Source organism: Carcharodon carcharias, chromosome 2, assembly GCF_017639515.1.
Source record: "Carcharodon carcharias isolate sCarCar2 chromosome 2, sCarCar2.pri, whole genome shotgun sequence".
NCBI lineage: Eukaryota > Metazoa > Chordata > Chondrichthyes > Lamniformes > Lamnidae > Carcharodon > Carcharodon carcharias.
In genome coordinates this window covers 54,539,411-54,562,616 of record NC_054468.1, presented here as the reverse complement: position 1 = coordinate 54,562,616, position 23,206 = coordinate 54,539,411, and the positions used below count along the sequence as shown (strand labels likewise).

General features: G+C 41.4%; 1 protein-coding gene across 2 annotated transcripts in view; it reads right to left on the bottom strand.

The window, feature by feature from the left end:
• LOC121269132 (neutral cholesterol ester hydrolase 1-like) overlaps positions 1 to 23,206 on the bottom strand; it is a 42,181-nt gene that overhangs the window by 7,274 nt on the left and 11,701 nt on the right. Inside the window, exons 2-4 of one of the 2 annotated variants that reach the window (XM_041173631.1) lie at positions 21,954 to 22,051; positions 16,549 to 16,596; positions 2,752 to 2,977 (exon numbers count right to left, since the gene is read on the bottom strand). In XM_041173631.1, the coding sequence (XP_041029565.1) occupies positions 2,752 to 2,914 (163 nt within the window). In that variant the 5' untranslated portion in view covers positions 2,915 to 2,977; positions 16,549 to 16,596; positions 21,954 to 22,051. The remainder of the gene's footprint in view (positions 1 to 2,751; positions 2,978 to 16,548; positions 16,597 to 21,953; positions 22,052 to 23,206) is intronic. The other variant, XM_041173621.1, reaches the window with a different exon arrangement.

Below are 23,206 nucleotides of genomic sequence, written 5' to 3'. Positions count from 1 at the left end.
ACCCTTTATACCTTCCCTGGAGTCTTTATCCCCATACTTATACATGCATTCTCCTACACCTCCCACCACCACCCCCCAAAGTCTCTTGTGCTGATGGCGTCAATCTCTGACTGTGCTCTTGGCTCTCTTTGAGGACGTGTGCTCTCCAGAATCTTCTCCTTGGAAGACAATGACCTCCTCAGACAGAGATTTCTGCTTCTGGTCCACAGTATAAAGGCAATGAACAGAGATTTTTCTTTTTTTCTCTATTTTCTTTCCCTTCCTCTTAGTATTTTGGGGAAAAGTTGGACTGGTGGCTGCTCTTGCTTGAAAGAACGAAGCTCATTCAATTCCTGTGAAAATTTGTACAGCTGTAGAGGGTCTACAAAATTTTACTGCTGCAATGAATAAAGTATTATGTAATACCTCATCCATGAACAAATCAGATGGATGAAGGGAAGGACGAAGAATACTCTGAAGAAAAAATAATGTATGTTCTGCTAATACTGTAGGAATTTTTGAAGTCTGTAGGTAGTGGTTCAGCTTGCACACTCTCCTTGGTGTGAGCTCTTCAGTAATCTGGACATCTCTGGACTTCATCAGAACATATGCCTTCTTCAAAAAGTAAAGCAAGGTTCAGGATCTCCTCCTGCGATAAGTCATCAACATCAATGGCATCTTGGTTATCATTCTCTTTCAATCTTTCCTGGAAGAGCAAATCAAGGTTTAGAATGTCACCTTGCAGCTTTGTCAACTTCACTTTCATCCTTGGTGCACCTGTCTCCCACTTCATCTAGCTTCTCCTTGAAGATTAAATGAAAGATCTACAATGTCCTCTTGTGGTCACAGGCATGGAGTTTTGTCTATGAAGACTGATTCACCGCATTCTGAGTCAACTTAAGTTTCTTGAATTGAGGTTTCTTTAACAGATTTCTCCTTCTGTCTTGTAAATACAAATTTCCTGGAACGGCAGACCATCTTAATATGGCTCAACTTGCCACATCCATGGCACTACACAATTCAGGTAGGGCATTTTTCCCCACTTTTTTTATTCTTTCATGGGATACGGGCATTGCTGGCAAGGCCAGCATTTATTGCCCCTCCCTATTTGCCCTTGAACTGAGTGGCTTCCTGGGCCACTTCAGAGGGCAGTTAAGAGTCAACCACATTACTGTGGGGTCTGGAGTTACATGTAGGTCATACCAGGTAAAGATGGCAGATCGTCTTCCCTAAAGGGCATTAGTGAACTAGATGGCTTTTTATGACAATCAATAATAGTTTCATGGTCACCATTACTGAGACTGGCTTTCAATTCCAGATTTAATAATTGAATTTAAATTCCACCAACTGCCATGGTGGGATGTGAATCCATGTCGTCAGAGCATTAGCCTGGGCCTCTGATTACTAGTCCAGTGCCATTACCACTACACCACCGTTTCCCCTCACGGTGGGCCTGTGGACCTTCCTGCCATAGTGGAGACATTGGAAAATGGCGATTGGCACCTCTTCAGGGTGTTTCTCTGGTTGCTGCCTTGCTATACTTTCAACTTTACAACCAAACAATTGAATGACTTCACTGGGCTATTCTTGGGAAATTTCCTTCGCATCTCTGATAAAAGCCCGATTCTGCATCTGTTCTTTGGCATGTCTGACCAGTTGTACAGCTTTGCTTAAATTTAAATCTTCCCGAGATTGTAAGAAGTCAGAGAGATTCTCATCTAAATCACTAAGGACCATTCTTTCTTTGATTAGGTCGTCTTTTAGGTGTTTCATACTCTCAACTTTCAGTTAAGCAGCACAATTTGTTGATGAATGAGTCAATCCCTTCACTCTGTTTTTGACCGTGTTGATTAAATTTCACCCTATCACAATATTTTTAAGATGACTGAAATAGAAGTCAATGGCTCCAATAACATCCTCATAGGAAGCTGTCTCTTCGTTCACCCCCTATCTGGCCAATATATCATCTGTCATTGCTCCCAACAGTGTATAACAAAGTGCTAACTTGATCTTTGTTCTCTTTACTTGCGAGAGCAGAGGCGTTGCAGTACCGGGTAAAGCGCCTTCACCAATTTTGCCATTGCTCAGCCTGTCTGGAGCCTCTAGATTTTGAAAGGATTCTGGGAAAGGCAAAGAAGTAGCCATTTCTCACCCTGGTTCGAGGTTGGCTTTTTTGGCGCTGTTCGTCTCGCTAGTCGCTGGGCTGCCCTCATTATTTGAGTCCTTCACTCACTGCTCTGCAGTGTTGCTGGGTTTCATTTGAGACTTTTGCTGCCGTTTTCTACTGTTCCCCTGCGGGTGTAGTCACTGCTGTCACCATCTGTTATTGTGGCTTTATCTCGAGATTTGTTGGCTTCTTACTCTAGAAGAGATCTTGTTGAAAACAGTGGTCTTTTGTTCAAAATATTTATTTACATGCTAACTATTTACAAAGTCTAAAAATAAGACCAAGATATAGCTGGATCTACTCTCAGAGATGTCTCACGCTCATCTCATCTCTGTGAATGACATCATTGTGGCATAGTTCCTTACGGACATGCCCAGTAGCTATTAGAATAAACCCTTACCTCTACAATGAGACTCTGCATCAGTGCAAAATTGGGAATATATTCTTCAAGGTTTACTTTGTAAAGGCATACTTAGAGCAAATAGGCTTCTGTCTCTACTTGTCTTTAAACTCCAGCAGCTATACTAAATTAAATGAAAAAATTTGTCATAGGCATTTAACAGGAAGGTTAAGAAATTCACAATTTCTATTTGCACTTCACTTACTTGCACTTCCTAAAGCCCAACCTCCACCATGTATGTAAATAATGCTTCGCTTTAGTTCACCATCAACATTCTTGGGTTCAAACACTCTGACTTGCACTCCATCAAATGATGTGTCTGTCACTTCAACCATTTCACTTGATTGAGGAGCAAGCATTTCAAACATTGTGATAACAAAATTCAGAGCCTTCAGGTGGTGACCGAGTCCCAACTGCTGCACCAGATGACACTGGGGAAACAAATATAATGGAATATATTAATTGTAGCCAAATTTAATCTTTCCGTGCCTCATTTATTTGTGAGGTCAAAAAATCTAAAACTTCACTTAGAACTAGATATTTTTTATAAACCAACCAGCTATACATAAAATTATTACAAATATAAATTCAGTACTGGGATTATGCAGCTACTTCACAATAATTCATTAAATGTACGGACTTTGTTTCAACAGGAATGTCCCTAATACAAATTGTAAGTTTTTTTTGTCAGAATCTAGACGGAAAGGCTGAAATGGTTATGTAAACTATGTGGAAAACTTAGTTATTTCTTTATAATTCAAATGCCTGAAATCACCTTGTTTTTCTTCACCCCACAGCAATGTGAGGAAGGATATTTATAACTTTAATCTGGCCTGCTTACAATATGAGGATAAGTACCAATCTTGATTTTAATAAACATTGGAATCTGAGGAAGATTTGTTCACAGGTCAATACATAAAATTTTACTTGTTTAATAGCCTCCCAACAGGTCTCTGATTTGGCTCAGTGTCCATTATAAAGTAAATAGTTAAACTGAGGGACCATTTAAAAAGAAATACAAAATAAACATCATATTCTAGATGTTTAGGGATTCAGAACACAATGATACAGTCCCCAACGTGGACCCCACTACTTCCAGTGCAGGTCTCACCAGATGCATCTCCACTACCCAATGAAGTTCTGCAGCTTGAAAACTTACACTCTGCGGGGTATCACTGTTGCAGCTTTATGCTGATAACCATGTTTGGAGCAGATGAAGACATTATCACCTAAGTCACGGCCATGCCATAGTGCTTTGGGTTTTGGCCTAGTTTCCTTCAGGAGCTGTGGGAGGAGCTATGCCAGAGCAACTGAAAACTTACAAGCATTGTTTCAAGCACTTTCTAGTGGCATTTTATTGCCAAAAATAATGGTAGTGGATTTCCATGGGAGTTCTCTCATTCATCCATTATTTTATGATAAAAGAACCTGAGGAGAACTGTAAAATGAAACAGGATTCCATGTGGTTCATTCCCTATCTGTTTAATTATGATTTGGTGCCATTTTGTAAGCATACTAACCTATTAAATGTAACTATAACATGCATTTATGCATGCATGATATTTTCAAAACTGAAAATGTGACACTAAGCTAGGTGTATAACATGTAATATGAGTAATCTATAAATGGATAACAATCTATCCAATAGGAAGTGAAAGAGAAAGTCTGATAGATTGTCTGAAAGTACGTTAACTTTTTTTTAAAACAATCTCAAAGCATCCTTTGAAAGGATGTCAAGTCACCAATTTCTAGGTTTTAGCCAATTATATTTTGAACTAATTCCTAAAAGTCAATTTTACAGAGCAAGACAAGCTAGAATTGTCTCCATCTTCCCAGCATTACCCATGCATTTCCCAACAGCTGTGCAGAGATGATCCAGAAACTCACCATGTGGAGAACTACAGGAGAAAACTCAAGTTCCAACATTCTGTGCTATAACTCATTAGTGTTTTAACATAGTGTACCACAGATAAATGTCCTATAATTTATAGTGAGTTATAGGGAAAATGTATTTTATAAGTAACCTATAATGCAACTGGAAATTAGATTTGGTAAGTAAAATTCATTGATGGGTCAACCCAAAATAGTTAGCTAGTTATTATATCCTCCTAAAACTTTTGTAACAATATAATTGTTATTACAAAAACATTAACACACACCAAAAAAAAAATGCTATTTGATCTCCCCTTCCCACACTTTGCCTAGTTATACAGATAATACAGTATTCAAATACTAATTGCTTTTTGCAGAGGTTAATACTGATCTTACACTGACCTGGTATGGAATAAACCGTCAATTGGTAGTACAGAACTTTAATATTGCTGAAAAGAAAAACACGTTGCTGAAGCTTTTTGTCTTGCAATCATTAGGACAAATGCAACAATGCGAAATTTCAAACGATCACAACAATTTATACTACAGGAGTAAAAGGGGTGATGACTGGCTGGCAAATCTACTCTGATTGGCCAAGGTGTTGTCATGGAGAAAACAACGGGGAACTATAGGCTTCCCATGCTTCCTGGGAATTTGAAAAGGGTGCAAGGCTCAAACATATTGCTTTTACTATAAATTGTTGTGATCATTTGCATGTATCCTGATGAGTTCAAAGCGAAAAGCTTTGTTTTGGAATACTACAGCTAGAGAAGGTTAAGTTACATATTGTGAAACCTATCAATTCCAGACACCTAAAGAACTTGAATTTCAAAATGGTCTTTTATTTGTACATATTCCAGGATTGACTGGATCTCTCGCAGCATTCCTTCTTATTCTTGCTCTCACCTGGGATTATGCCTAATTCTGGATCCCTACCAATGGGATGGGATTTCAGTTCATTCTGTTTGTTGAAATTTCTCAGTTCATTACCATCCTAAGGCCCTTTTACACTGAGGGAAGGGAGGTCCCTTTACACTGAGGGAAGGATGTTCTGATTTTGGAATCTGCACCATTGGCATCCTGCACTGTTATGCAAAAAGTTCCAATAGCAGGAAGTCACACATAAGCAGGTGAAGAGAGGAAACCAAACACTACAACTCTGGAGGGGAGAGTCAGCTACTCCCTGCTGCTGGCAATCTTTGCTGTAACCATCAGATCCTTTTATATTCTTCTTTTTCAGATATTTAACCCTTTCTCTTTCATATTAAATATTAGTCTCTATTTCAATAACCACATGTAGTGAAGGATCTCAAGCTGTAATAGCCCTTAGTATAATAACCTTCCTCCTCCCTTCCTGCTTGGTTCTTCCACTCCACATGGTTACAGCTCTCTGAGGTGCTGGTCAAGTGATGTCACAGAGCAAGGGAACACAGCACTGGTAAATTTAATGTCTTGATTTACATAGTGATCATTGAAAAGTTCCTGGAGACCCATACCTGACTTTGAGAGAGCACTGATCATTCCAGTGCAGTTTCAGGTTTTTATGGAAAGGGGAGTTCTCGATCTAGCATCCACAGCCTCTAGCCCTGGGATAGAGTTGTACAAGCACGTCAGTGCAAAAGACAAGGCTGAAGCATTTGCAAACATCTTCAGCTAGAACTGCTGGGTAGATGATCCAACTTGGCCTCCCCCCACCCCAAGGTCCCCAGTATCACAGATGCCAGTCTTCAGCTAACTGGATTCAATTCATGTGATACCAAGAAATGGCTGAAGTTACTGGATACTGCAAAAGCTATTGGCCCTGACAACATTCTGACAACAGTAGCGAAGACTTGTGCTCCAGAGCTAGCTACGCCCATAGCCAAGCTGTTTCGGTACCCTACAACACTTGCCTCTAACCAGTAATGCAGAAAATTTTCCAGGTGTGTCTCATCCACAAAATGTAAGACAAGTCAACCCGGTTAATTACCGCTCCATCAGTCTACTCTTGATCATCAGTAAAGTGATGGAAGGTGTCGTCGACAGTGCTGTCAAGCGGCACTTACTCAGGAATAAGCTGCTCACTGACGTTCAGTTTCATTTCTGCTAAGGCCACTCAACTCCTGATCTCATTACAACCTTGATGCAAACATGGATGAAAGAGCTGAATTCAAGAGGTGATGCGAGAGTAACTGCCCTTGATATCAAGGAAGCATTTGATGGAGTGTGGCATCAAGGAGCCCAAGCAAAACTGAAGTCAATGGGAATCGGGGGAAACTCTCCACTGGTTGGAGTCATACCTAGCACAAAAGGAAAGTGGTTGTGGTTGTTGGAGGTCAACAATCTTAGTCCCAGGACATCACTGCAGGAATTCCTCTGGGTAGTCTCCTAGGTCCAATCATCTTCAGCTGCTTCATTAATGACTGTCCCTCCAACATTAAGTCAGAAGTGAGGATGTTTGCTGATGATTTCACAATGTTCAGCACCATATGCCACTCCTGAGATTCTGAAGTCATGTCCCATATGCAGCAAGACCTGGACAATGTCAGGCTGAGACTGATAAGTGGCAAGGAACATTCACGCCACAAAAGTCTCCAACAAGAGAGAATCTAACCATCTTCCCATGACATTCAATGGCACTACAATCGCTGAATCCCCCACTAACACATCCTGGGTGTTACAAGAAACTGAACTGAACGAGCTATATAAAAACTGTGGCTACTATAGCAGATCATAGGCTGTGAACTCTGCAGACAGTAACTCATCTCCTGACTCCCAAAGCCTGTCCACCATCTGCATGGCACAAGTCAGGAACATGATTGAATACTCTCCACTTGCCTGGATGAGTGCAGCTCCAACAACACAAAAAGCTTGACACCATCCAGGGCAACCCATCTCACTTGACTGGCATCCCATCCACCACCTTAAACATTATTTCCCACCACCACCACCAACATAAAGTGACAGCTGTGCACTACAGCAACTCACCAAGGCTCCTTCAACAACACCTTCTAAACCCACAACTTTACCAGCTAGAAGGACAAGGGCAGTAGATGCATGGGAACACCACGACCTCAAGTTCCTCACAGGCCACTCACCATTCTGACTTGGAACTGCATCATCTTTCCTTCACTGTCACTGGGTCAAAATCCTAGAACTCCCTAACAACATTGTGGGTGTAATGGCATGAACAGCAGCGATTCAAGAATGTGGTTCACCATACCCTCTCAAGGGCAATTACAGATGGTCAATAAACGCTGTCCTTGCCAGCAATGCCAACTTCCCGTGAATGCATACTCAAAAAGAAGCATTTAAACCCAGAGATAGAGTTGTTTCTCTGGGTAAAGAGATCAATGCCTTTTTTTGGTGCATTGAAGGTTGTCTGTCGTAATTTGCGAGCGTCCATAGTTTCCAGATGCGTCTATTATAATTAATTGTATCTAATATAATAAAGGGTCTCTCAACCAATGTCTGCTTTTTGCAGGCATCCTTTTATAGAAATTTTACTCTATTCTATTGAACAGTTGTTTAAGTGATACACATGTTTAAAAAAAACACTTTAGTTTTGTTTGGGAACTCAGGCACACATTAGTCACAAAACAAAACCACCATCTTGTGTTGTTCAGGTTTATAATGTAAGGTATTGTTTGAGATGTATTTGCCACACAGAGGGAAAGTGACTTCTTAATACTGCTCAAGTTTATTTTGTTTTCATTCAACAATTTTTCTTTCAATAGTGAACGATCTTGCTGTAAGTACTTGGGACAATGTTTATATTCAACAGTTTGTGCTGTGCCACTCATAAGGAACATTATACTACAAACATACATTAAATGTGTGGCCAATCCCAAATGTTTCCTTCCTCAACGGGTGACGGAATGCTCAAACATGAGGCATTCAGTCCCTATGCAATTGTTTAGCTGCCACAAAATCAGCTGACCATTGCTGAATATAGAGGAAAGTTCACCAATGTGTTGTGTAACCTCAAAGCTATGAAACTGTTTGACAACATTACACAAGGATGCAGATAAAAGGTCAGCCAATTGTTCCCTTTCAATTCTAAGTAACGAAAATAGAAAGTAAGGAAGATAGCAGTAAAATACAAATATCTAAACTCACATCCATTACAGTCAGAACTCGAATAAAAATTTTCCCTAGCATATGAAAGATGATCAGATGATCAAACCTCATTCAGAAAGAGCAGTGGTTTTTTAACAATTCCAGTTACATTTCTATGAAGGTAGAAATCTTCTATTAAAACTATTGATTTACTAATTCTTCAGTTAATAATTAATTAGGCTCTGAATTGAAATTTTATTTATTTAAATCTTAATCTAATCACATTTCCTAGGACTCCAGCTACATGTTTAACAAGGTCAAAGTGTGTTTGTTATATTTGTGCATGAATGAAGTATGTTAGTTCAATCAAACCTTAAAGATGTTTTACTTACACATAAACTGTTATGAATACGAGCCCTGAAATTCCTTTTTTTAAGTACAAGGATCAGGCAAGCTGGGTGATGGAGGAAGTATTTGGTTTCACCGAGTTGTTACTCCTGATGCAAAAATCCAGTGAGAGAAAGCAGGACTGGCAGGATGATGTCCCCACCAAAAATCCATACAGCTCCTCCTATCCTGTGACCAACATATACCTGGATAATGCAGGCACACTTACCGTACAGGGATGCAAGTCAGATCCATAATGCAATTTCCCAACAATGAATGACCACAAATAGGAATTAGGCAATAGGAAATTCGCTCGGTAGTACAGAACTTGAATATTTCTGAAAAGAGACACGTTGCCAAAGCTTTATCTTGCAAATGCAAGAATGCCAAATTTCAAACAATCACAACAATTTATACTACAGGAAAAAAGGGACACTGATTGGTTGGTAAGCCAACTCTGATTGGCCGAGGCATTGCCATGGCGAAAGCAAAGGGGAATGGGGAACTATAGGCTCCCCAAGCTCCTAGGGAACTCAGACAAGACTTGAACATATTCCTCTTGCTAGAAGGGACCTGTTCTCCCCAAACAAATGTAAATGAGCCACGTACTGAGTTTGACTGGTTATCTTATGTTGGTTGTAAGTGTAGCTTTTGAAATGGAGTAGTCTAGTTCAACATGCTAGTTGAAAAATCCACTAAGTAGTTTCTCCACTGTGTACTGCAAGCCTACCTTCAGTGGCCAATATACATGCTGGCATTCACATAGGTCCAAGCACTATAAGTTTGGCCTTGTCAGCAATCTTGTAAATAGGGCCCATAGCCATTTGCTTGCTTTGCACACTTGACTCTGTTTCTGAGTGCATCAAAACTATCCTGTGGCACAATGGCTAGCCTGATCAGATCACTGTTCACTGTGTACTGTGCAAACCTGCAAATGAGCCAAAGGTTGTAACTTTCAGACCTCCATGGCAACATCTTGGCCAATCAGAGTCAGAATAACAACCAATCAGCACTCTTTTCACCTGGAGGTCAATACATTGTTATGATCATTTGAATTTTGGCATTCTTGCATTTGTCCTGAGTGCCAGAAATACTAACAGGGGCAGAAGTAGGCCATTCAGCTCCTCGAGCCTGCTCTGCAATTCATTAAGATCTTGGATTTTGTTTGTGTTTTGTATTCCATATTCCCACCTATCCCCAATAACTTTTGATTCTCTTACCTAACAAGAATCCATCCAGCTCCACCTTAAAAATATTCAATGACCTGTCTCCACCGCCTCCTGAGGCAGAGTTCCAAAGTCACATGACCCTTAGAAAAAATTTCTCATCTCTGTCTTAAAAGGGCAATCCCTAATTTTAAAACAGTGTCCCCCTAGTTCTGGGAAGAGAAAGGAGAAGAGGAAACATCCTTTCCAAGTCCACCTTGTCAAGACCATTCAGGATATTATACACTTTAATTAACTCACCCCTCACTCTTCTAAACTCCAGTGGAAACAAGCCTAGTCTGTCCAACCTATCTTAATAAGACAACCCGCTCATTCCAGGTATCAATCTAGTAAACCTCCTCTGAACAGTCTCCAGTACATTTACATCCTTTCTTAAATAAGAAGCCCAAAACTGCACATACTATTCGAGATGTGGTTTCATCAATGCCCTGTATAACTGAAGCATAACATTCTTATTTTTATGTTCAATTCCTCTCGTAATAAAGGAAAACATTCCATTAGCCTTCTTAATTACTAGCTATACCTGCGTACTAACTTTGTAATTTATGCACTAGAACACCTAGATCCCTCTGCACCTCAGGATTCTGCATTCGCTCTCTGTTTGCTACTTTCCAGTGTTACTAAAGTATAATAACTTTCCTAATATGTTTCTGGTTTGTTGTGAAGTAGGTTTATGAGTGTGAGTGTAGATGGTTCTGTCTGTATGATTTAATTACGTTTGGAGTCAGCTAGACTGCAGGCTTAAAACGATCAAAAGAAGCTAGGTTTAGAAATGTACTTGAAATGCTAATGAGTAAACGCGGATGCTGTCTTAGCATGTAAGATGTGAAGGGAATTTGCATTTTTAGATAAGTGAAGGGGTTGTTTGGATTTCATAGGGTTGTTAGTATTGCAAAGAACATATCTTTTTATTTCTGTTAGACTGTTATAAAGAACATATCTTTTTTTCCCCTGTCGGACTGTGGATTAGAGTTACAATGGCTGCAGGTTGAAAGACATGTCTACTGGAACAGGATGAGAGACATATACAATGTTGCAGTCCTGGAACAGAGTGTGCCATGAAAGAGAGGATGGTGCCAGAAAGGAGTCCTGGACCCAGGGAGCTGCCTGACAGCAGCATTTTAATTGGCTCCTGACCAGGTGACCAGGTTTTGAGAGCGAGCAGAGCAGAATAGCTCCAAGCCTGAAAGGAACAAGACCTAAAACCTCTTTTTCCTGTGTGTGGAAGATTCCAATAATTCCACAGTAATAGTTAGCTTGTTTTTTTTTTCTCCTCATACATCTATAACCTAATCTCTCTCTGAAAAACCCTGTGAAGAGGCAAAGGGGAAAAAAATCACAGACATTGAAAGGCAGGTGCTCAACTAGTGAACTAAATACTGAAAGTGCTGAAAGACCAACTCCTGTCATCAGCAATGGAAAGGAATTTGAAAGACATCAATCAAAATCAACCCATCGAATCCTGTACTCTGGAATTGGTGCTATTGAACTGTTTTATCCCACCCATAAAATCCATGTTTTTGCATGTCTTATGTGCCTTGTATGTGTTTGTATGGGGATATAAGAAGGGGGTAGAGTTAAAGTGAAAGAATTAGAAATCATGAATTCAATTTCTTGCTTTTGCCACTGGTTAGTGACAGCTTGATCAATAAAACAGCTATTTGCTTATTAAGTTTACAGACCTGGTGCCTGTATTCTGTTAACCTAAATCAAACAGTTTGGTAGAATTGGGGCAATCTGGTGGTTTGATCAAATGTTTCACATTTGTCACAGCTTGGGGAACAGTGGGGCTTGATATTACAGCACACAGCCAGTGAGTCGTGATAATATGTTTACAACTAGCCAGATAAGCAAAGCTAAGGAGTGTGTTTATTTTTCCCAATGGTTACTGACAATATTGGCAACATTAAAGTTTTTATATTATGGGAAGGGTACAGTTCTAAAGATATATGGAACAATGGAATTTACATATTAAAAAGAGAGAAACATATATAAGGAGAGTGAAAGGTAATGTTGGGGGCCATGTAAGATCTAACTGGAGTGTGTGAAATAACCTTGAAGCAGCCTCCAGCCATTTGTGCTTAGATCTGTCATGTCCAGTAACAAAAGTTGGAGAAAGCCACTTGTAATTCCACTGTCAAGTGGGTACCATGTTAACTTGGTTTTTTCTTTCAATCTAAAATCTACTTTTGACTGTTGTCTTAAAGTGGGTATGCAACTGGAAGTCAGGTTAATTAGGAATTTTAGGAGTTGTTATTGTATTAAGTAATTGTAGTCTTATGTATGTGCTTGAAAATCTTTTATTTTGTGAATAAATATTTTAACTAAATTTTTAAAACCTCTAAAGGTCTTGGTGGACTCATTACTTCTGAATTCAGTGCACACATTTCTCGTAATAAATACAAATTGCAAAACGGTTGTGGCAGCGTGACCAAGCTTCCTTTGTGGATTTGGTCCACCTGGAACACATCATTGTCATAACACCAGTCTGATGGAACCTTTCCAGAATCTAGCGAATTTTGGAAAAAAAACACCAAAGCATCTACTGCCATGTTAGCCACCTCTTTTAAGATCCTAGGATGAAGTCCATCAGGATCTGAGACTTGTCAGCCTGCAGTTCCATCAGTTACATCCCAGGGTACTAAAGGAGGTAGCCATGAAAATAGTGGATGCATTGGTTGTCATCTTCCAAAATTCTGTAGATTCTGGAACAGTCCCTGCAGATTGGAGGGTGGCAAATGTAACCCCACTATTTTAAAAAGGAGGGAGGTAGAAAACAGCAAATTACAGACCAGTTAGCCTAACCTCAGTAGTAAGGAAAATGCTACAGTCTATTATAAACGATGTGATAAAAGGACACTTAGAAAATATCAACGGAATTAGACAAAGTCAACATGGATTTATGAAAGGGAAATCATGTTTGACAAACCCACTGGAATACTTTGAGGATATAACTAGCAGAATAGATATGGGAGAACCATTGAGTGTGGTGTACTTGGATTTTCAGAAGGCTTTTGATAAAGTTCCACATAAGAGGTTAGTCTGTAAAATTAAAGCACATGGGATTAGGGGTAATATATTGGCATGGATTGAGAATTGGTTAGCAGGCAGGAAACAGAGTGGGAATAAATTGGTCTTTTTTAGAGTGGCAGATGGTGACTAGTAGGGTACAGGAGGGATCAGTGCTTGGGCCCCAGCTATTTATAATAAATATCAATGATTTGGATGAGGGAACTAAATATAACATTTCCAAGTTTGCTGACGATATGAAACTTGGTGGGAAGGTGAGCAATGAAGAGGGCGTTAAGAGGCTTCAAGGCAATTTAAACAGGTTGAGTGAGTGGGCAAATACATGGCAGATGCGGTATAATGTGGATAAGTGTGGAGTTATCCATTTTGGTATGAAAAACAGAATGGCAGAGTGTTATTTAAATGGTGATAGATTGGGAGATTGGGAAATGTTGATGTACAAAGGGGCCTGAGCCTTGTACACCAATCACTGAAAGCAAGCATGCAGTTCCAACAAGCAATTAAGGCAAATGGTATGTTGGCCTTCAATGCGAGTGGACTTGAGTACAGGAGCAAGGATGTCTTACTGCAGCTGTACAGGGCCTTGGTGAGGCCACACCTGGAATCGTGTGTGCAGTTTTGGTCTCCTTACCTAAGAAAGGATATACTTGTCTTAGAGGGAGTGCAGCGAAGGTTCACCAGACTGATTCCTGGAACGGCAGGATTTCCATATGAGGAGAGATTACGCCAACTAGGCTTAGGAGATGAGAGGAGGTGTCATTGAAACATATAAAGTTTTGACAGGGATGGCAGACTGGATGCAGCGATAATATTTCCTCTGGCTAGGGGGTCTAGAACAAGGGGTCAGAGTCTCAAGAGACGGGATAGGACTGAGATGAGGAGAAACGTCTTCACTCAAGAGGGTGGTGAACCTATGGAATTCTCTACCACAGAAGGCTGAGTATTATTTAAATGGTAATAGTGGCCAAGTCACTGAATACATTTAAGAAGGAAATAGATAGATTTCTGGACTCTAAAGGCATTAAGGGATATGGGGAGAGTACAGGAATACAGCATTGAGATAGAGGATCTGCCAAGAACCTGCTGACTGGCAGAGCAGGCTTGAACAGCTGAATGACCTACTCCTGCGTCTATTTTCTATGTTTCTACATTTGCTAAGTACCACTTCCCTAGTGATTGCAATTTCACTCAGTTCCTCTCCTCCTGTAAATCTCCTGATTTACAGCTATTACTCGAATGTATTTTGTATCCTCTATAGTGAAGACAGAGGCAAAATATTTGTTGATTACATCTACTATTTCCTTATGATCTACTATTAACTCCCCGTTCTCAATCTCTAGAGGGCCAACACTCACTTTACTTACACTTTTTATTTTTAAATACCTGTAGAAACCCTTGCTATCCATTTTTATGTTTCTAGCTAACTTCCTCTCATATTTTAATTTTTTTCTCCTGATGAACATTTTAGTCATTCTCAGCTGTTCTTTATATTCTGGCCAATAATCTGATCTGCCACTCACTTTTGCACAGTTATATGCTTTTTCCTTAACTTCTTTCGTTAATCATGGATTGTGGGTCCTCCCTTTGATAGCCTAAGGGCTAACATTACTGGATTTGTGCTGCATGACTGATTTCACAACCTTCCATGTTCACAGCAGGGTGCCTTCCATTTCACAGTTTGTTTGACAGCTCCAAGTGGTTATAGAATCTTTAAAATGGGTCTATGAATTACAACACCTGTTTTTATAAGGGATTAAGCACTTGAATTAAATGTTTGTTCTTATAGTATAGTTGAAGGAATGTAAATGTAGTAAATAGGTTTTCAAGAATGAGTGTTTAAGTCTGCGATAGACACAGACCTTTATTTTATTTAATCTCAGCATGGCTGTTGAGGTCTGCCCAAGGTGGATACTGAGTGAATTGGCATGGTAGATGCAAAGGGTGGTGGGGATTGGTTGGCATTAAATTGGCACAGAGGCTATGAAGGGCCATGAGGGTTGGGTGGAAGAGCATAGGTGGCATGGAGGGCTGTGTGGAAGGGCTTAGGTTGGCATGGAGGGTATGAAGAACCAGGTAGAGAGCATGAGGTGGCATGATATTGCATGGATGGGACATGGAGAATGTGTGGGGCTGTGAGGGGCAAGGACTGGAGGTCTGTTTTTTGTTTTAATGCTTTAAAATCTTTGACAGAGTGCTGATGCACAAGGGCAACCTTCCGCCCAGCCCGCCTCCACACTTGTTCCAGGATCACCTGGACTGACTCCCAGAGAACCCAACCTGGAACAAAAATCCCAACCGCTGGGGCACTTTCTCCTGGGTTGAATTTGCGGAGCTGGGAAATGTCCCGATTCTGTGCTCCTGACCTGGGCGCAAAAATTCAGGCCATGCTTGCACCTACTGCAGGCATAGGTTCAACTCTGACCGACTGGATCAAAATCTTGGAACTCCCTTCCTAACAGAACTGTGGGTGTACCTGCACAACATGGCTGCAGCAGTCCTGGAAGCTGGCTCACCTTTACCTTCTCAAGGACATTTAGGGATGGGCAACAAATATTGCCAGCAACAGCAACATCCCATTAAAGAATTTCTAAAAAAGCTGCAGAATTCCTAGGATAACGTTTCCCTTAGCTTCAGTCCATTTTATGTTATGGACTGAAGCTAAGGGAAACAAGTCTCTACCCTGTTTTCCTGACCATTGCACCTGGGGGAAAAAATCTGTTTCCTGGGAGCAAGGTTCAGGAAAATCAGCCTCCAAATTGAGGTAAAGGCCATGAAAAATTTGTAGTCATATAAATAGATTTACTACTGCTGGCAAACTCTTACCACTTGTCCAACTTAGCGCAGGGAAACATCCAAAATGTTTTTATTTTCTGCATTATTTGCCTCTGATATATTTACAGAGGGAATCTGTATTCTAGTAGACAGTTAATTAGTTGTTTCCTCCCGACTCGCTCTTCCCTTCTTCCTATAGCTCTGGCTCTATAATAGAGCATTAGCAGGTGTACAAGTGCAGTTCAGCTTGACACTCTCCAGTTTTACCTCCCTGGTGGTTGGAAAAATGCCTGGCTACTGCTCTGCATCTGATCAAGGCAGCAGAACTGACAGTGAAGTGTTCAGCATGCAAGGAATTCTGGATCTCGTCTGTCCATTACACATTTGGATTCCAATAAACTGTGGATCTTTTGGAATTTTAATTCCTAGGTGACAAGTTATCTTCTCTGAGAAATGTTTGATCTCTGGTACAGTGACAAAGATGTTTGAAGCCTAAAATGTGTTTCAAATATTAAATCATACTGTATCTATTAGAAGCATATTCAATCTTTAGATTTCTGACTCTTCTAGCTGATAAAAATGATGGAAATTGTTTTCAGCTATTTGAAGGCCATTTTTAAAAAAACAGATTTCAGATTATGCTTTCTTGATTGTAACACCAACACTCAGTGACTTACCAAAGTTAGTGCATTAAAATCAACGGACTGTCAATGGTGTTATATTCTCTGAAATTAGAGGTAGAATTGATAGATGAGGTAAAATACGTTGTATTAAACTTAATAAAAATTGTCAAAAGATATGTAATAATTGGAGTGGTGTTCATAAGTTAGATCTCAAGTTAAAGTAAAATAGAAGAAGAGAAAAAAGAAATGTTGGATAAAGCAAAGTAAAATCACAGAATCACAATTATTACAGTGCAGAAGGAGGCCATTTGGCCCACCATGTCTGCACCAGCTCTCTGAATATTTTAACTTAGTGCCAATCTCCTGCCTTTTTCCCGTAACCCTGCACGTTGTTTCTATTTAGATAATCACCCAATGCCCTCTCAAATGCCTCAATTGAACCTGCCTCCACCACATTTCCAGGCAGTGCATTCCATACCCTAAATACTTGCTGTGTGAAAAAGTTTTTCCTCATCTCGCATTTGCTTCTTTTGCAAAACACTTTAGAACTGTGCCCTCTAGTTCGCGATCCGTTTACAAGCGGGAACAGTTTCTCCCTATCTAATCTGTCCAGACTCATGATTTTGAAAACTTCTACCAAGTCTTCTCTTAGCCTTCTCCACTCCAAGGAAAACAGTCCCAAGTTCACCAATCTATCCTCATAGCTGAAGTTTCTCATCCCTGGAATCATTCTGATCAACCTCTTCTGCATTCTCTCCATTGCGTTCACATCCTTCCTATAGTGCCCAGAACTGTACACAATACTCCAGCTGAGGGCTAACTAGTATCTTATATAAGCTCCGCCGATAATCTCCATGCTCTTATACTATATGCCCCTATTAATGAAGCCTAGAATACTGTATGCTTTAGAAACAGCTCTCTCTACCTTTTCATGACTTTTAATGACTTATGTACATATACACCCAGGTCTCTCTCTGCTTCTGCACACCCTTTAAAATAGTATCCTTTATTTTATGGAGAAGAAAAGAGTTGACGTTTCGAGTCCTCATGACCCTTCGACAGAACTTGAGTTCGAGTCCAGGAAAGAGCTGAAATATAAGCTGGTTTAAGGTGTGTGTGTGGGGGGCGGAGAGATAGAGAGACAGAGAGGTGGAGGGGGGTTGGTGTGGTTGTAGCGACAAACAAGCAGTGATAGAAGCAGATCATCAAAAGATGTCAACAACAATAGTACAATAGAACACATAGGTGTTAAAGATAAAGTTGGTGATATTATCTAAACGAATGTGCTAATTAAGAATGGATGGTAGGGCACTCAAGGTATAGCTCTAGTGGTTTTTTTTTTTTTTATTTTATATAATGGAAATAGGTGGGAAAAGGAAAATCTTTATAATTTATTGGGAAAAAAAAAAAGAGAAGGGGGAAACAGAAAGGGGGTGGGGATGGGGGAGGGGACTCACGACCTAAAGTTGTTGAATTCAATATTCAGTCCGGAAGGCTGTAAAGTCCCTAGTCGGAAGATGAGGTGTTGTTCCTCCAGTTTGCGTTGGGCTTCACTGGAACAATGCAGCAAGCCAAGGACAGACATGTGGGCAAGAGAGCAGGGTGGAGTGTTAAAATGGCAAGCGACAGGGAGGTTTGGGTCATTCTTGCGGACAGACCGCAGGTGTTCTGCAAAGCGGTCGCCCAGTTTACGTTTGGTCTCTCCAATGTAGAGGAGACCACATTGGGAGCAACGAATGCAGTAGACTAAGTTGGGGGAAATGCAAGTGAAATGCTGCTTCACTTGAAAGGAGTGTTTGGGTCCTTGGACGGTGAGGAGAGAGGAAGTGAAGGGGCAGGTGTTGCATCTTTTGCGTGGGCAAGGGGTTGTGCCATAGGAGGGGGTTGAGGAGTAGGGGGTGATGGAGGAGTGGACCAGGGTGTCCCGGAGGGAGCGATCCCTACGGAATGCCGATAAGGGGGGTGAAGGGAAGATGTGTTTGGTAGTGGCATCATGCTGGAGTTGGCGGAAATGGCGGAGGATGATCCTTTGAATGCGGAGGCTGGTGGGGTGATAAGTGAGGACAAGGGGGACCCTATCATGTTTCTGGGAGGGAGGAGAAGGAGTGAGGGCGGATGCGCGGGAGATGGGCCGGACACGGTTGAGGGCCCTGTCAACGACCGTGGGTGGAAAACCTCGGTTAAGGAAGAAGGAGGACATGTCAGAGGAACTGTTTTTGAATGTAGCATCATCGGAACAGATGCGACGGAGGCGAAGGAACTGAGAGAATGGGATGGAGTCCTTACAGGAAGTGGGGTGTGAGGAGCTGTAGTCGAGATAGCTGTGGGTGTCGGTGGGTTTGTAATGGATATTGGTGGACAGTCTATCACCAGAGATTGAGACAGAGAGGTCAAGGAAGGGAAGGGAAGTGTCAGAGATGGACCACGTGAAAATGATGGAGGGGTGGAGATTGGAAGCAAAATTAATAAATTTTTCCAAGTCCTGACGAGAGCATGAAGCAGCACCGAAATAATCATCGATGTACCGGAGAAAGAGTTGTGGAAGGGGGCCGGAGTAGGACTGCAACAAGGAATGTTCCACATACCCCATAAAGAGACAGGCATAGCTGGGGCCCATGCGGGTACCCATAGCCACACCTTTTATTTGGAGGAAGTGAGAGGAGTTGAAGGAGAAATTGTGTTTTTGTTTTGGATTTCCAGCATCCGCAGTTTTTTTGTTTTTATCTCTGTGTTTAATTGACTGCCACTGCTCTTCAAGAAATGCCTACCTCCTTGAAGAAGTTCTGTTCCTCTCTGCTCCCCCGAATTGAAAGATTATTGCCAGTGCCTCTGCAATTTTCACTCTCACTTTCTTCAATATTCTTGGATGCATCTCATCTGGCCCGGGTGCCTTATCAACTTTAAGTAATGACAGCTTATCCAATATCTCCTCCTTATCAATTTTAAACCCTTCTAGTAACTGAGTTTCCTTCTCTGTCACCATGGCCTGGGCAGCATCTACCTCGTAGGTAAAGACAGATGCAAAGTATTAATTTAACACCTCAGCCATGCCTTTTATGTGTAAATCCCCTTTATGGTCCCTAATTGGCCCTACTCCTCCTTTTACCACCCTTTTACTATTGATGTGCTTATAGAATAGATTGGGATTTCCTTTTATGTTAGCTGCCAGACTTTTTTCATAATCCCTCTTTGCTTCTTGTATTTGCTTTTTCATATCCCTTCTGAACCTTCTGTATTCAGCTTGGTTCTCAACTGTATTTGCTACCTGACACGTGTCATAAGCACATATTTTCTTCTTTAACTTAATTTCTATCTCCTTTGTCATCCAGAGAGCTCTGGATTTGTTTGCCCTACCCTTCCCTTTTGAGGGAACATACTCGATTGTGCCCATACCATCTCCTCTCTGAAGGTAGCCCATTGTTCAGCTACTGTTTTTCCCGCCAACCTTTCATTCCTGTCTATCTGGCCCGGTTTGTTCTTGCCCAGTGAAGTCTGCTCTCTGGCAGTTGATTATTCTTACTCTGGATTGACCAATGTTATTTTCCACCATCATCCTAAACTGTATGATACAATGATCACTGTCCCCTAAATGTTCCCCCACTGTCATTTGATCTACTTGGCCCACCTCATTCCCAAGAACCAGGTCTACCAGTGCCTCCTTTCCTGTTGGACTGGACACATACAGCTGTAGGAAATTCTCCTGAACACAATCTAGGAACACTTGTCCCTCACTGCCCTTACACTACCACTATCTCAGTCTATATATGGGTAAAGTCTCCCATTATAACTATTCTACGATGTTTACACCTGTCTGTAATTTCCTTGCAGATTTGTTCCTCTATATCCTTCCCACTAGCTGGTGATCTATACATTACACCAAGCAATTATTCCTTAGCTCTGGCCAAATCGATTTGGTCCTTGAATCCTCTGACACATCTTCTCTCTCTCCAGTACAGCAATACTCTCCTTAACCAATACCACCATCCTCTCTCTCTCCAGGACAGCAATACTCTCCTTAACCAATACCACCACCCTTCCTCCTTTTTTCCCCCCTTTCCTATCTTTTCTGAACACTTTGTAACCAGGAATATTTAACACCCAGACCTGCCCTTCCTTAAGCCAGGTCTCTCTTATCGCCACAACATCATTATCCCACAAAGATAATATGTGGCTGTAACTCCTCAATTTTATTAACTATATTCCATGCATTCACATACATGCAGTGTAACCCTGATTTAGACTTCATTACTTGCCCCATTACTCTGACTCCATCTATTAACTTACTATTCTCTATTTTAGTGCTTTCTGCCTCTCCCAACATTCCGTGCGCCCTGGTATTACTTTCTAATATTCTCTCCTGGTTCCCACACCCCTGCTGAGTTAGTTTAAACCCTCCCCAACAGCACTAGCAAAATAACCCACAAGGAACTCAGTCCCAGCTCTGTTCAGATGCAACCTGTCTGGCTTGTACAGGTGCCATCTCCCCAGAGTCAGTCCCAGTGTCCCAGGAATCTAAAGACCTCTCTCCTGCACCACTTTTCCAGCCACGCATTCATCTGTCTTATCTTCCTATTTATGTGTACTCACTTGCATGTGACACTGGGAACAATCGGGAGATTACTACCTTAGAGGTCTTGCTTGCTAATTTTCTACCTAGCTCCCTAAATTCTGATTGCAGGACCACATCCCCCTTCCTACCTATGTCATTAGTACCAACGTGGACCACAACCTCTGGCTGTTCGCCCTCCCCAACAAGAATGTCCTGTAGCCGTTCTGTGACATCTTTGACCCTAACACCAGAGAGGCAACAAACCATCGAGGAGTCACCTTGACAGCCACAGAAATGCCTGCTCCCCTAACTAAAGTATCCCCTATCAGTACTGCCCTTCTTCTCCCCTCTCCTGTACAGCTGGGCCAACCTTGGTGCCAGAGGCATGGCTCTTGCTGTACTCCTCCAAGGATCCATCACCCTCACCGAATGGACAACCGTTTAGGGGGCAAGAGCTCTGGGGGCTCCTGCACTACCTGCCTGTTTCTCTTGGACTGCCTGGCAGTCACCTATTCCCTATCTGCCTGCTTGCCCATAGCCTGTTAGTGTGGCCACCTCTCTGCCTCATGGAGGTCCTTGGTTCTCTGCCTCATGGATGCACCTCAGTGACTCCAGTCGCCACTCAAGCTCTGAAACGCGGAGCTCAAGCTTGTGCAGCCAGTGACACTTCCTTCACATGGTATCGTCTGGGTCACAAAAGTGTCCACGACTCTCCACATGCTGCAGGGCGTGCATTCTACTTAGCTGAACTGTCCTGCCATGCCTTAACATTAAACTTTTAAAGCATTTTTTGCTTAAACTTTAGTTACTTTTACCTACTTTAACCTTACTCTTGCACTATTAACAATAAACCGGAGATTAGTAGAAAGTAGAAATTCTTTGCCCTTATTCACAAATTATAAATTCTTACTTTCTGTGTGCTTGGTTAGAATTTTACTCTCCATGTGTTATCCCCCGAACTCTCGCTGTTTTATCCAAGTCGAAAATTATTTTAGTTGGAATGTTTACCTGAGCAAAAAAAACATGCTTTCAGATGCTGGGAATATGAAGCAAAAATCATCATATGTTGGAAACAGTTAGCAAATCAGGCAGCACTCCAAGAGAGAACAGACAAGGATTTCGGGTATGGGCTGAAGTTCTGAGGAAAGGTCTATACTCAAAATACCTGGACAGTTATCTCCACATTATTGCCTGACTTGAGTGTTTCCAAACTATTCTATTTAAAATGTTTATATGTTTGGCTTCAGTTGAATATGGTTCTTCTTCGGCAGATAGCATTCTCAGTTATTCAAAGATCACTGAAACATGACATACACCATGATTTTACTACAGGGCAAGAAGGCAGACCCCAAGTCTAGCTTAGCCAGAACAGGGATCGAACACTGTACTGTTGGTTAAAAGCAAAATACTGCAGATGCTGGAAATCTGAAATACAAAACGAGAATGCTGCAAAAACTCGGCAGGTCTGGCAGCAATTGTGGTGAGAGAAACAGAGTTAACATTTCAAGTCCATATGACTCTTCTTCAGAGTTAAAGCGAAGGAGAAATGTGATGAATTTTATATTGTTTGAGAGGGGATGGAGCAGGTGGAGCAAAATAGAGGGTCAGGATAGGTGGGAGATCAGGAGAAATTGACAAAATATGTCATGGACACAAGGCAAAGGGAGTGCTAAGACTAAAGAAGGTGCTGATAGTGGCATAAAGGTAAGATAGCAGAATGTGTTAATAGCAGAATAAAGGTCAGCGCTCTGAGATCACAACATAGACACAAGTGACAGTTGGCCTTGTGGGGGGAGGGGGGTTGGGGAAAAAGGATATATGTATATATTTTTTAAAAATTGGATTTAAAAAAGGGGTCAAGATGCAGAAGAGAGCTCATGGTCTGAAGTTGTTGAACTCAATGGTAATTCCGGAAGTGCATAATCGGAAGATGAGGTGCTGTTCCTCCAGTTTGTGTTGGGCTTCACTGGAACATTGCAGCAGGCCAAGGACAGGCATATGAGCATGAGAACAAGAGAGAATGAGAACAAGATAGTGTGTTGAAATGGCAAGTGACAGGGAGGTCTGGGTCATGCTTGCAGACTGAGCAAAGGTGTTCCACAAAGCAGTCACTCAGTCTGCATTTAGTCTCCCTAAGGTACAGGAGACCACATTGGGAGAAGC